The sequence below is a fragment of the Amphichorda felina genome (genome assembly GCF_050947745.1).
Source record: "Amphichorda felina strain 45539 chromosome Unknown scaffold_1, whole genome shotgun sequence".
Classification (NCBI taxonomy): Eukaryota; Fungi; Ascomycota; class Sordariomycetes; order Hypocreales; family Bionectriaceae; genus Amphichorda; species Amphichorda felina.
In genome coordinates, this window is record NW_028145049.1 from 874514 (window position 1) to 887791 (window position 13278).

Below are 13278 nucleotides of genomic sequence, written 5' to 3' on the forward strand. Positions count from 1 at the left end.
TGCGAGGTGCTAATTTTTGGCGGGGCAGCGCGAACATCGGCCGCGCCGAGGGGAGGGGTCCCGGTCTTGCGTCATTTCGGCTCTGGGCGGTGCTGCCAGGCTCTGCCACATTCCGTCCCGCTATGTGCATCGCATGCGCCTCGTATGCGCCTCCGCCGCCTGAGGTGAGCAGTTACCGGGAGGTATGCATCAATCCGAGCCACTCTCGCCCTTCGCCCCGCATTTCTCGCCATTTCTCACCTGGCGAGGTGGATCGCCGTTGGACAGGCACTGAGAGCAGCGAGGAGCCGTTTCGTACAAGGCCCGCCCAGGCATTCGCTACCTCGTCCCTGGTTTGGACAGCTCAGCCTCCTTTTCCACGTCTTCCGGAAGTGCTCCTCTCCCTCCTCCTCAACAACCTAGCCATTTACGAACCCCCCAAACACCGAGCTCAGTCGGCCAGCTTTTATTTCCTTCCAGCCGGCCCCCTCTTATCCCCGCGTTCACAAAGCTGCAGCTGTCGTCCTGGTGGAGCTGCTCTCGTCGCCAGCGCCAACGTCACCGAACCTCTCCGACGACGGCCTTCCTCCCCGACCCCAACGACCCAACTCCCCTTCCTCTCTATACATTAGACCCCTCCACGCAATGGCCTCACTGAACCTGTCCATAAACGGACCCTCCATAAAGAGCAGCTACAATGGAGTGGTGAACGGCCCGGCACTCTCGTCCAGCTCCCCCACCTATGCTCAATGGGCCCTATTCTCGGTGCAGGCACCGCTCGTGAATGCTTTCCAGGACACCGGATCCAAGGAGAGCGTCCTCAAGGTGCAGGACACCGGCGGTAAGTGGCGAGACTAACTGGTCAGCGGCAGGGCATCACTAACGAGTTGGCCCAGATGGTGAGCTGAGCGAGCTGAACGAGGAGTTCAGCGAGGGTCGTGTCCAGTTCGCCTTTGTCAAAGTCAAGGACCCTAACACTGGGCTCCCCAAGTATATCCTCATTGCTTGGTGCGGAGGCGGCGTGCCCGAGCGCACAAAGGGCTACTTCACCAGCCACACCGCCGCCGTCTCCAAAATCCTCCACGGCTACCACGTCCAGATCACCGCTCGTTCCGACAGCGACCTGGAGCCCGAGTCGATCATGCGAAAAGTGGCCGATGCATCGGGAGCCAAGTACTCGGCTGGATCTTCTGCCAATGTCGGTGCTCCCGCCCCCGCCCCTCCCCCAGTCAAGTCGAAGCCCGTCTTCACCCCGACCACGTCTAGCGCGGCTCGCAATCCCCTCGTCGCGGCCCGTTCGAGAAGAGATGAGAACGCCGATGAGGACGGCTGGGGCGCTGATGCTCCCCCGGTCACCCGAACCCAGATTGAGAAGGTCCAGTCAGCGTACAAGCCCACCAAGGTGAATATGGCCGACCTCACCAAGCAGAGGGCGGAGCCATCTCGATTCACACCTTCTGCCGAGCGAGACGACTCTGATGTCGTCAAGGGTGGTTACCAGCCCGTGGGCAAGGTCGATATTGCCGCCATTCGCGCGCAGGCCAAGGAGAAGCGAGACGACAGGCCGATCCCTGTCAAGGGCTCATATGAGCCCGTTGGCAAAGTCGACATTGCCGCCATCCGAGCCAAGGCCCAGAAGCCCGCACCTCAGGAGCGCGAAGAGCCTGAGGAGCAGAGGGGTCTTGCTGACCGCGCCGCCGCCTTCTCGCAGCCCAGCCAGTCCGAGCGACTCACGTCTCTGCCAAAGCCTAAGGTCGCTAACCGGTTTGGAGGAGGGTCTAGCTTTACTGGAACCAAGGCGCCGACACCGGGTGGCATGGGCTTCGGTGGCCCTGCTGCCGCTACTCCAGCACCCGTGGGCTCCGCCAGCCGTACCTTTGCGGATCAAGGCGGCAAGACTCCAGCCCAGATCTGGGCTGAGAAAAAGGCCAGGGAGCGTGGTGTCGATGTGGCCAGTGTTTCTACCCCTCCTCCCGTCCAGGCGCAGAGGAGCGGCCCTGTTGAGTCTCACAAGAGCGGCGGCAGCGAATGGAAGAGCGGATACGCTGGAAAGTCGTGGGCGCCAGTGCAGACTTCGTCCAGCTTTGGCCGTCCCGAGGGCCATGTCAGCCAGCAGAACACCGGGGAGGAAGAGAGGTCCGTCGAGGAGCCTCCGAGCGCACCAGCCGGTGGCATCTCGGCACTGAAGGACCGGTTCAAGGATGCGCCACCGATGGGCACTGGCGCAGCACCCTCTGTGCCCCGTGGGGCCGAAGACGAACGCTCTCCATCTCCCCCGCCCGTACCAGACACTTCGAGGCCCTCTGGGGGCTTTGCCCTACCAGGGCTGCCCAGCCGACCTGCTCCCGCCGATGAGCAGGAGGAAGAGGAGGAGGATCCCTCGGCCTATCAGCCGCAGAGGGACGTGTCGCCTCCCCGCATCGCCGTGCCTGTCAGCCGAGGCGCGGATACGATCGAAAAGCCCGAGGCGCGAGCACCGCCCCCGATCCCCCCCACCGAGATCGATGTGCCTAAGGAGGATGACCTACCTAACGAGAAGGAGCAGTTTGGCCAGGCCCGGGCCGTGGCGGAGGCTGTTGCGCAGCATGAATTCGAGCCGGAACAAGTGTCAGCCGCCCAGGCCGACCAGGGCGGCCACATCGCAGTGGTTCAATACGACTACGAAAAGGCCGAGGACAATGAGATTGAGTTGGCGGAGGGTGAGTACGTGACCGAGATCGACATGATTGATGAGGGTTGGTGGATGGGAACCAACGTCCGGGGCGAGCGCGGCCTATTCCCCTGCAACTATGTCGAGCTGGTCGAGGGCGGTGGCGCCGGCGGTGCTCATGGTGTCCCAGAGCCAGAGCCTGAGCCCGCTCCACCGGTGCCCACGGCATCGCACCCGTCGGCGTCGGCTGGACCCACTGCGACAGCTCTGTATGACTACGAGGCTGGTGAAGACAACGGTGAGTTACTTACAAAGGATTTCGTCTCAAAGGTTCAGTACTAAGTTGCCACAGAAATCAGCTTTCCCGAAGACGCAAAGATTACGAATCTCGAGTTCCCCGACGAGGACTGGTGGGCTGGCGAGTACAATGGCAAGAAGGGTCTCTTCCCCGCCAACTATGTACAGCTTGACCACTAGAAGTACCTTGGTCGGCGGTGTGCGGTGTATGGTTTCCGTCCTGTATGAAGATGATTACTATGGCCTTGGTATTACAAGAAAAGCAAAAGCAAGTAGTTGGCGTATAGAAAGACCAGTATGGATACAAAAAAAAATCATGGTTTGTGGCGGACGTGAACCACAAACCTGTTCGTACAAAGCAAACCATGAGTCGCCCCTCCTTAACGCCATGTTCCTCCGGAGTTACTCATCCCGACATGAACGGCATGACGCGCTTGGCTTTGTCACAGCCCAGCAATATATCTAGTATCCGGCCGTGTCCCGTTTCATCGCCGACCCAGGCGCCCGTATCCGTATCAAGTTACATCGCTCGTCGCACGTTTTATACGAAACATAGGCAGCACTCGAAGCTATACGATAATTAGCCACAACATAAGCTATATATTTGGGGGAGGGCGGGCGGGGAATTATCAAACGCACCAGCACTCGCAGCACTCCTCGACGGCGCAGCAGAAGCAGATACCCGCTAGACAGGCGATGAGACAGTTGCGCGGGGCCTTGCCTCCGCTGCTCTTGTTGTGCGGCGGCGGCGGCGCGTGCTGCTGCTGCTGCTGGTACTGCATGGGCGGCTGGCCGCCGTACTGGCCAGGGGGCGGAGGGCCACCGTAGGGGGCGTGGTGGCCCTGCTGGGGAGGCGGGGAGCCGTAGTAGCCCTGCGGCGGCGGCGCCGGGGAGCCGTAGTGGCCCTGTGGGGGATTGCCGTAGGACTGGACGGGGGATATTAGTGACTGGTATTGGGGCATCTGTTGCTCCAGGGGGAGCCGCGCGGCGTTAGATACATACGGGCTGGGGGGACTGAGGGTAGGCGTGCGGCTGGGGGTAGCCACCGCCCTGGTAGTATTCCTGGTTCGACATGACGGATGATCCAAAGCACCTTGGGGGAAGATGAATGTGAGAGGAGGGGGTTTTTTGGAGAAGGGCGTGAGGAGCTCAGACACTTTTATTCGTTCCCATGGTTGGTATCCAAACCAACGGTGCCGACCGGCATAAGCAGTGCCGCTTTTCGGTCCCCGTAGGGCTCACTGATCGGGAGTTGGTAAAGTTGGTAAGAGTTGGTGGAGAATGGGGGGAGGTGTGGGTAGAAATGCGATAAAGCGGCGAGGGACCCTTTCCTACTGCAACCAGCACTGGGTACGTACCTACACCACTACCACCGTGGCTGGGCGTCCCAACCTCGCTCCTTCCCTACCTCTGAATAAGATGCTTACCCGAGGGACATTCTTGAATTCCCCCGAATATTATCAGATAAACTTGTTGCAGCATGTTATTGGTGTCACTGGTACTGATGCCTTATTGTATCAGACCACTCAGTTCTTCCTCCGACACATACACCGCGATGAATAGAGGCTAAGCCATGATGATAGGCTGTTACAGACGAGCTTTCAAATGGACGAGAGGACTAACTGCGTCACTGACATTATTGACGGGACCGATTTAATACAGACCTCAAGTTTACAGAGCTTCAATAATCAAAAGCTAAGTTGGGAACATTTTAACATTATCTTCTCTCTTGTTATCCCTGAATCTAGAGGTGATTTCTCGCTTATGAGACGCCGTCATACCCAAGGTCCGGCTGGACTTGCCCATGTTGAATACATGGAGCACTGATAATGTGAAGGAGATCTGCTGCCTGGAAGGAGACAATAATTGAAGGAAGGCGCAGGCAATCCGTCGTCACAAGGCGGTGTGACAAGCGCGCAAAGCCAAACTTCAACTTCAGACGACGTCACGCCTTGGTGTCATCAGGCAGCTGTCGCCACCTGTTGCCAACTGCTGCCAGCTGTCTGGAATCATCAACTACCTCACGCGCCAGCTCTACACCTCTCTAGCTCGTCAGCTATTCCAGTTACAATGGATTATGGTGGCTCTGAATCACCAGAGGTGACACTGTTGACCAACTGCCAGCATCCGCCAACGTCTGTCAACACTGGCAACGGCCGTCTGAATCTTTCGTCCCATTTTTGCCGGGCCGTCAAGGCAGTGAATCCACGATGATACAAATTCTCTCCATTCGTTCAGAAAATACTATAAAAAGCCTGAGGACTCCCTGTCCCGAACTTGTTTTATCTTCTTTTCTACATTACCTGAATCTTTCGTTCACCCAGTCAGGTATCGTGAGCTTTCAACAATCCCCAACACAAACACATTTCAGGAACAGCTAACAACGTCTCCCTCTTTCTCACGTCTCACTGATACCCAGGAAGCGCCATGGCTGCTGCTCTAGAGAATGACCCTGACTATGGCCCTGAACTCCTCAACTCCTCAACTTCGGGTCATCCAAGTGACAAACACCATGACAAAAAGGCGCGTCATGGTCCAACAGAGCCCACGTCTGCTGATCCAGCAGTTGAAGATGGCCACGATGCTTCAAACAAGCCTTCATCCGATCAAGCCCCCCAAGAAGCACCTCCTGCTCGGGTCCCGCTACCCCTGGGACGTCCTCAGCCTGCCAACCTCCACCACGGTTGGGACGCCTCCAGCGTCGCCATGGCCAAGTGCGATATGTGCTCCCGTGCCAGCCGTGGAGTCGTCCACAAATGCTCCCAATGCAAGCTTTCCATCTGCAAAGAGTGCTGCGAGACCGGGAAGCTAGAGGGAGACTCACGCCACCATCTCGACCCGGAGAGTGTGTCCTGGGATGCCCCTCCCAGGCCTTTGTCCAGCCGTCGGCCTGCAGATGAAAGAAAAAGAAAGCGAGCCGCCAGAATGAGGAATAACCGAAGACTAACGTTGGACCCAGTCCCACCTCCTACATTGAGCGCAGTTCGAGCCCATGACCCGTTCCAACTGGCTACCAAACCTGCCCAGGGCGCCTCAGTCCCCTCTGGGTACGCTGTCAACGAGAGAGTGGCGAGCCTGAACTACACAATCGCGCGAGAGGATCAGGGCACTGGTGTCCAGTTTCCTACTGCCACTTCCCAGTCTCGCCAGCAGACTAACACGTATGGCGGCAACGCCGCTGCTGCCACCCTCGCTGCCATGTCAGCCCAAGACTCTCATCAAGCAGCAGGCAGTCATACTAACCCATGGGTCAGGAGGACTGCGTCTCAACCCTATCCTTCCACTTCTCATGAGACAGACAACCATCATCCTCCGTCCAGGCAAGAGAGACACTGGTCCAGTCCCGGAGGAGTCACCAACGATCAGCAGCCCCAGAGGTATCGCGTCCAAGAGAGGAGTGCGAGTCGTGAAGCACCTGTCCCGAACTCCCAGCATCCCTCTAGGGCAGGCAACAACCATGTCACTCACGGCTCACAGACCGAGAGACAACTACATCTACCGCCGATCAGCACTCTTGTTGCCGAGCCACGCACTCACATGCCTCGCCCCGATGTTTCACATCATAACCAAAGACCGCCTCAAGAGCCTCCAGCTTTCGAGCCTCCGAGCCCTCCACACTGGGCCCTTAATGTGCACAGCAACTCCCCCTCACCTTCACCACCACCTGCCGACCATGTGCAACAGCCTCCGTCGCCCGACCATGAGGCACTAGCCCTTCCACTCTATGTCGAAACCCTCTCCCGCAACCTCGTCCAGGAGACATACCAGACATACCACCGCAACAACCCGGCCCCGTCCCTCGACCTCTCTCTCCGCTACGAGCTCTGCTACCTCTGGAGACAGCGCCTCATCCCCCAACACGGGATAGACCAGGGCTTCCGCATCGCCCTCGAGATAGGGTATCGCGCGGCCACGCAGCTTGGGCTCGATCCGCTGCGGAACGCGGCGAGGGAATGGTTACGCCAGACGGAGAGGCAGCTGTATGGTGCAGGCAATTAGCAACTGCGAGCGGATCAGCATGTGTGAGGAGAATGAACATCTTGCAGAGCTTTGACGAACGATGGGACGAGACGCTACATTGAAACCATTCAGTTTGTTCTGACGGAAAGCAAGGGGAGTCTGCGCTGTATGCAAAAATCTGATGGCGTCTGATGGAAAGGAGACTTGAACTGAAACTATGCGACTTGTCAGAGTATGAAGGAAGTAATGGGGTGTGGCCAATGGAGAGATCCGTAGTAGGTAGTGGTAGTAGTAGGTTGGGGGGCCACTGCGGCTACCTTTTCAACATAATCACAAGAAACGAGATCAATGAGAGAAGCATGAGTGTTTTTGACACCATCGTGTAGCATATCTAAGCCGTAGCCACCCTACAGGCCGGCTGACCATTCCCAGTCATGAAGCACATAGCGGCCAAAAAAATAAAAATAAACAAAGATAAAAAAAAAATGGGCTAACCCAGTCCATTCTTTCCTTACTCGTCGCCCTCCTCACCAGCCTCAGCCTCCTCGGCCTGCTCCTCCTCCTCATCATCGTCGTCGAGGCTGCCGGTGGGCACCTCGTACAGGCGGAGGATGGACTTGTTGGGGTCCTTGACGAGGACGAACTTGGCCTCCTCCTCGTCGCTGCTGAGGCACATGTCGGCAATGGTGCGCACGATACCCCAGCCGTTGGACAGCGAGAGGTTCATCTGGCTGGCAAAGTCGCGGGGCTTCCAGCCGACGACGCCGAGGATGACGTGCTTGTCGTTGGAGCGGGGGTTGACACGGGAGACGAAGCTACAAGATTTGGTTAGTTATGTTTTTTTTTTGGGTGCAATTTGCTTTCTGGTGCAGAGTTGGTCTGTGACTTACCCGAGCTTCATGACGTCCGAGTTGGAGAGAATGCTCTGGACGGTCCAGCGGGCGAGCTTGCAGCTGTTGTTCTTCATCTCGGTGGCGACTACGGCACCGCGCTGGGCGACGAGCTTGCTGCGCCAGTCGAGGGCGCCGCCGCTGCCCTGGGCCTTACTGTCGAACTCGTTGAGGGCCTTGATGGTGACGAGCTGGTCCTCACCGCTGATGGCGTTCTTCTGGACGGCGTCGACCTCGGTGCGGACGACAAGGTAGACGGGCTCCTCGTCGTTGGTGGACAGGTCGAAGCGGCGGTACTTGTAGGCCTTGCTGGCGGGGGGGTCCGTGTCCTCGGAGGAGTTGTAGAAGGGGTTGGCGTTGGCCATGTCCACCTTGGCCGTCTCGCTCTCGGAGACGACCTGGTTGGGGAAGTTGTGGTTGATGTAGGTGGCCTCCTCGGCCAGGGCACCGGGCTGGTTGACCGTGTCCTTGTTGCCGTCGGCGGCCTCGAGGGGCGGGTCGATGGCGTTCTCGTTGACCGTGACCATGTCGAGCGCGGCGTTCTCACGCTTGTCGAGGAAGATCTTGTTGCCCTGGCGCACAATGACAATGTCCCAGGGGTACACGGAGCGGGTGGAGCACATGAGCATGGACAGGATGCTGTCGGTGGCGAAGATGGTGGCCTCGTCCCGCTCGGCGAGCTCCTGGATGACGGGGTCGCTCGACGTGGTGACGTTGTAGGCAGCGCGGTCGATGGCCGTCAGCTTCCGCTCAGCGCCCTTGACGGGCTGCTTGTCGTAGGAGCGGTCGTAGTGGTAGAGGAAACCATAGTCGTCCAGGTCCTCGCCCTCATCGGCGTCGAGGTTCAGCTTGGCCAGGCGGTTGAAGTCAATCTCCTCCAGCAGCTGCCAGTCGGCACGGATGTTGATGCTAGCATCGCGAGTCCGGGTCGGCTTGTCGTAGTCCTTCCAGCCGAAGCGGCGACCACCACGGCCACCACCACCGCGGCCACCGCGATCGTAGCCTCCACCACGGCCTCCAGGCCCAGAGCGCTGAGTACCGCCTCCCCTGGGGTTGCGGGCGTCGACACCACGTCCACCGCGCTGGCCACGGCCACGGGTGAAGACGGCACCGCGGCCGTACCTCGTCTTGGCGCTGTCTCGGGTGTTGCTGACAATGGAGAAGGAGGACTCGTCTTCGGCGGCGGGGGCGCTGAAGGTGACGGCGTGACTGGAGCCGTAGACTTGCTGGTCTGTGATTGCGAGGCAGGCGTTAGTTTTCTTGACTCCACATCTCGATCTCGGCCCCCCTTCCCCCCTCCGGAGAGGCAGTTATTGCTCACCTCTGTAGCTGCGGTTGTACTGCATGCGGCCACCGCGCTCACGATCCTTGCCCTCGGTGGTCCAGTCGGCCATGCGGCCCAGCTTGTCACCCTTGGAGAAGGGCGCATAGGGCACACCGTTCAGAGTGGTGTCGGTGGTGACGGCCGGGCCCCAGCCGTCGCTGGGGGGGCAGCTCTCGCAGATGCGGACGTAGTCGAGCGAGTCGGCCATGATGTCGGTTGTCTGTAGGAAATGGGGGTGTTCGACAACGGGTGCGAGGTTGACAAAACGCTGCGAGTCGACGCTTCTTCTCACAGGGATCGTAGAATTTGGATTCCCAGGGCGAATTTGTGGTGGGGTGTGGGGCACTCTAACGAAAATGTCAAAGCCCCGCCACTCCTCTTTGCTCCTGTTAGGGACTACACCTGTATTTCGTACTCGAGAGGCCCAAATGCACCGCAACAAAGCCTCCAGTCCTGTTCTGCCATCCAATCGTCATTTTCCTTTGCCAAATACAATACCATGTACATTAAAAAAATTCCAGATATAGTTACGGCATGTAATCCTTACAGGTGATTAAAATATTACGACCCTTCCATTCGCCAGGCTGCATTATACAATTCCAAAGTACGCTTCACTATTACTCCACCATCACCTGCTGCTGCTGCCGCCGGGAAAACATATCGTCAAGGGCATCTCGCACCTCAAATTCTTCCGTTACGGCCCCAAAACTGCAAAAAGAAATCTATCAGCGATACAGTATCTGTTAGGGGGTGGCCAGCCTCGCCAACTTACCCGTAGCATCTCACTTTGCGGCCCAGCTCATCCGTCAGGGCCTGCAAGTCGCCCAGGTCGAGGTCAACGAACCGCGGGTGCGACATGACCATGCCCCACGCCATGACGGGCGTGATCTCCCCGTCGAGGTCAATCCTCGTGCTCAGGTCCATCAGTGTTGCCAGGTCGGCCTTCGTGATCTCCCAGGTCCGCTGGCCGGAACCCGTGGTGTCGTGGATGTTGGACGACCCGAACGGGAGGTCGACCGGGAGCTCGTTGAACGGCTTGGGAGGACACGATGCCATCAGGGCGTGACCGCATGGCTCGCATTCGGGTCCATTCGATCGGTCCAGCAGAAACGGTAGGTGCTCCATGCAGGGTCGCTCGAGACTGTGGTATCCCTCGACAAAGTCGCAACCGTTAGCAATCCCAAGCTCTGTTGTGTCTAGTGTGGCCGGCAAGTCGCTCAAACACGCAATCACCCGAACAAAGCCCCCCATCTGACGGATCACAAATTATCTACATAACAGCAATCTTACTGTGGGGGAGGGGAGGGGTACGGTGGTGCTCTCGATGAGGAGGAGTTATCGTACGTTAGGACGAAGTCAATGCCAGCCTGGTCATAGTCAAACCCTCTGCTGGTCGAAGCCTGCTGCATCATGGTCCGGAGGTTCTGCCCGCTGGGATGCTGCCGGGGGGCCGCGCCCGAAGACGATATCGACGGCGCCGTCGACTGCGAGGTCGCCCCGGGAGAGTAGACGCCATAGGATCCGCCCCCATGGCTGTATCCCGAAGCGCTGCCGCCGAAATGATGACCATCACCGTGGCCGTTGCCGCCGTCGTGCGGCCCCGTGTGCCCGGGGAAGGGAACGCCGTATTGCGCGAGTAGCTCCCTAAGCTGCTTATTCTCATCGGCGAGCTGGGTCTTATCCCGTGACATTGTGGTATAGGCCTCTTTGAGGCGCATGACCTCCTCCTCAAGTGCTCTGACGTAGAGCTCTTTCCGTTCCCGATGTGTCCTGCAGATAAAGGATTAACCCCGTGATTGGTGTCTCGGCAGTGATGGTGGCAATATGTCTCACCGTTGAGCCTGGCGATTGAGCTCTTGGCGTCGAGTCAAAGCTGGTTTGCTGTCGGGCTTGGGGCCTCGTTTCTTGGGCTGCGTCCCATCCACTGCGAGGGCATCAGCATGCGATGTTATCGCCGGCATAGGGGAACCCACCGCGCGGGTTGCGCTTCTCTGTGAGATTCTTGAAGATATTGAGGCCCAGGGAGAGACCCTTGCCCTGGTCGGCGGAGGAGCCTGCGTTTGGGGGGCTCAGGCTCGCCTGGCTGTAGGCTGCCTGGCTCCCGTTCTGATCGGGCGAGAGAGATGACATTGGCTCGCTAGATCAATCTGCTGCTGTGGGCGGTCAAGAGCCCGTCATGGGCGACAGAGGCGCGCGCGGAGGGAGGGAGGGGGTTTGTTCGACTCGGACACGGACGAGGGTCGCGGCGATGGTACGTGGTGTCGTTGGTGGTAATAGATCAATTGTCGAAGAAGGGCACAGGGCGAGTCCAACCTCGGTGACCCAACTGCTACTATGTAGAAAAGAGCAGGCTCTCTGTGAAGTGCGCGAGCGAAATGGGATGTGCGGAGCGGGAATCTGGAGGTTGATGGTGTTGGCGAGATACGAGACACCAGTTGCAGTTGGAGGCTCGGCACACAGGCGAAGTGCTGCTTAAATTACTTTGAGTACCTGGAAAGGTAAAGTACGCATAACAAAAAAGAAAGATTCGAGATCGCGGCAGCCACACCGATACTTGACCAAACAACTCTTCACAAGACTGGGAGATGCCCAGGACTACGGATACTCGTACTCGTAATACCAACGTTGGTGGTCTTCGCCACTCCGTCAACTCCACAGAAGACGTTGAGTTTTAGCGAAAGCCAAATCGGCCTCCGCACTCTTCGGTCCCAAGCTTTGGCTGGCTTCTAGGATGCATGTCGTCATTTATTGGTTAGTACTTGGTGCTCGTAGTAGCAGCTCGTAAACAGCGGTCGTATGTGGCAGACAGATGTTCAGTACTAGCAGTGGTCGACACACACGTCGGCTTCCCCTATCCTGTATAGTCACATTGTGAAGGTGTCGCCATGTCGTCGAACCGCTCCCTCCTTAGCTACCTGCGCGGCGTCGCCCTTACTGCGCCCTTCGTCGCGTACCTCTCTCTCGCCGACGCAGTCCTCTCGCTGCTGCTGCCCCTCAAGCCGCTCGCCCCGGGTGTCGTCTACGAGGCATCGTCCTCCATCGCCTGGTCCGTCTGGGCGTGGATCCAGCTCATTTTCATGCGCTTCGATGGGGCCCGCATCTTCGTCAGCGGCGATGATTTGCCGGCCGGTGAGTCTGCCGTCGTCATCGCCAACCATTTGGCCTGGCCCGACTTTTATCTGATCCATGATCCAGACCCTCGCCCTTAGGGCTGGCATGCTAGGTCGATGCCGCTACTTTGCCAAGAAGCAGTTTCGGCTCGTGCCTTTCCTGGGCTGGGGTCTCTGGGCCATGGGCATGCCCATGGTGAGCCGGGACTGGGTCAAGGACAGATCCGAGCTGGACCGCGTGTTTGCGCGCATGGTCCAGGGGAGGTTCCCTACATGTAAGTCTGTCTGTCGTATATGACCATTGTAAATGTACTCGTAGTAGTGCGAGCGGTTCGTCATCTTGCGGGGATGACACGACGACGCGAGTCAGGCTGACACCGCCGATCCCCCAGGGCTCGTCAGCTTCAGTGAGGCAACGCGCTTTACCTAGAGCAAATACGACCAGTCCCTCGCCTGGTGCAAGGAGACGGGCCACCCCCAGCCGCAGCAGCACCTGCTGTACCCGCGTACTAAGGGCTTCATCACCACCGTCCAGCGGCTACGTAAGGCGCTGCACGTCAAGGCCGTCTACGATTTTACCATTGCGTACCAGCAGGGCAGCGAGTTCCAGGCGGCCCCCCCCCCCCCCCCCATGTGGGACACACTGAGCCTCCCGAGGCTGAGCGACCGCCTGGGCTACAAGTTCCACGTCCACGCGAGGCGCTTTCCCATGGCGACGCTGCCGGAGAAGGACGAGGACCTGCCGACATGGCTGGAGCAGCGGTAGATTGAGAAGGGCGAGTGGTTAGAGGCCTAGAGGCTGGTATGGAGATCAAAGAGGTGACCTCGCTGCCACAGCCCTAGGTTGACGACGGAATGATTTATAGAAGTATGGTGCAGTTTTCGGGAGCCTTTAGGGTAGATAATACCTCTTGTTCATGTAACTTCCAGTTGTACTTGCCATGCCTTGTCCTTACAGTCCTTACAATACCAAGTAGGCACCAGTAGTAATAGTACCTACCTCACATCCAACTTCCTCCCTTTACGGCAGGCACGATCAGTCCCTGAGAGGTCGCCCCTCAAACCAGA

At 58.4% G+C, this 13278-nt stretch overlaps 6 protein-coding genes across 6 annotated transcripts; 3 read left to right on the top strand and 3 right to left on the bottom strand.

The window, feature by feature from the left end:
- Positions 1 to 624: 624 nt before the first annotated feature.
- On the top strand, positions 625 to 3106 carry ABP1 (drebrin-like protein; the record flags this gene model as incomplete). Its single annotated transcript, XM_083189783.1, has 3 exons — positions 625 to 820; positions 876 to 2927; positions 2982 to 3106. The coding sequence occupies 3 exons, from the start codon at positions 625 to 627 to the stop codon at positions 3104 to 3106; spliced, it is 2373 nt and encodes a 790-aa protein (XP_083053642.1).
- A 449-nt stretch (positions 3107 to 3555) lies between these two features.
- Positions 3556 to 4000, bottom strand: ACO1O0_000285 (uncharacterized protein; the record flags this gene model as incomplete). The annotated part of the gene is made up of 2 exons (XM_083189784.1): positions 3556 to 3852; positions 3929 to 4000. 2 exons carry the CDS (start codon positions 3998 to 4000, stop codon positions 3556 to 3558), a joined length of 369 nt encoding a protein of 122 aa, XP_083053643.1.
- A 1632-nt stretch (positions 4001 to 5632) lies between these two features.
- Positions 5633 to 6925, top strand: ACO1O0_000286 (uncharacterized protein; the record flags this gene model as incomplete). The annotated part of the gene is made up of 3 exons (XM_083189785.1): positions 5633 to 5771; positions 5910 to 6126; positions 6565 to 6925. The coding sequence occupies 3 exons, from the start codon at positions 5633 to 5635 to the stop codon at positions 6923 to 6925; spliced, it is 717 nt and encodes a 238-aa protein (XP_083053644.1).
- A 472-nt stretch (positions 6926 to 7397) lies between these two features.
- On the bottom strand, positions 7398 to 9308 carry ACO1O0_000287 (eukaryotic translation initiation factor 3 subunit D; the record flags this gene model as incomplete). The annotated part of the gene is made up of 3 exons (XM_083189786.1): positions 7398 to 7701; positions 7777 to 9007; positions 9098 to 9308. The coding sequence occupies 3 exons, from the start codon at positions 9306 to 9308 to the stop codon at positions 7398 to 7400; spliced, it is 1746 nt and encodes a 581-aa protein (XP_083053645.1).
- A 409-nt stretch (positions 9309 to 9717) lies between these two features.
- ACO1O0_000288 (bZIP transcription factor) lies at positions 9718 to 11230 on the bottom strand (the record flags this gene model as incomplete). Its single annotated transcript, XM_083189787.1, has 5 exons — positions 9718 to 9808; positions 9873 to 10241; positions 10445 to 10870; positions 10934 to 11024; positions 11074 to 11230. 5 exons carry the CDS (start codon positions 11228 to 11230, stop codon positions 9718 to 9720), a joined length of 1134 nt encoding a protein of 377 aa, XP_083053646.1.
- A 755-nt stretch (positions 11231 to 11985) lies between these two features.
- ACO1O0_000289 (lysophospholipid acyltransferase family protein) lies at positions 11986 to 12976 on the top strand (the record flags this gene model as incomplete). Its single annotated transcript, XM_083189788.1, has 4 exons — positions 11986 to 12229; positions 12324 to 12485; positions 12530 to 12540; positions 12641 to 12976. 4 exons carry the CDS (start codon positions 11986 to 11988, stop codon positions 12974 to 12976), a joined length of 753 nt encoding a protein of 250 aa, XP_083053647.1.
- Between the last annotated feature and the right edge of the window lie 302 nt (positions 12977 to 13278).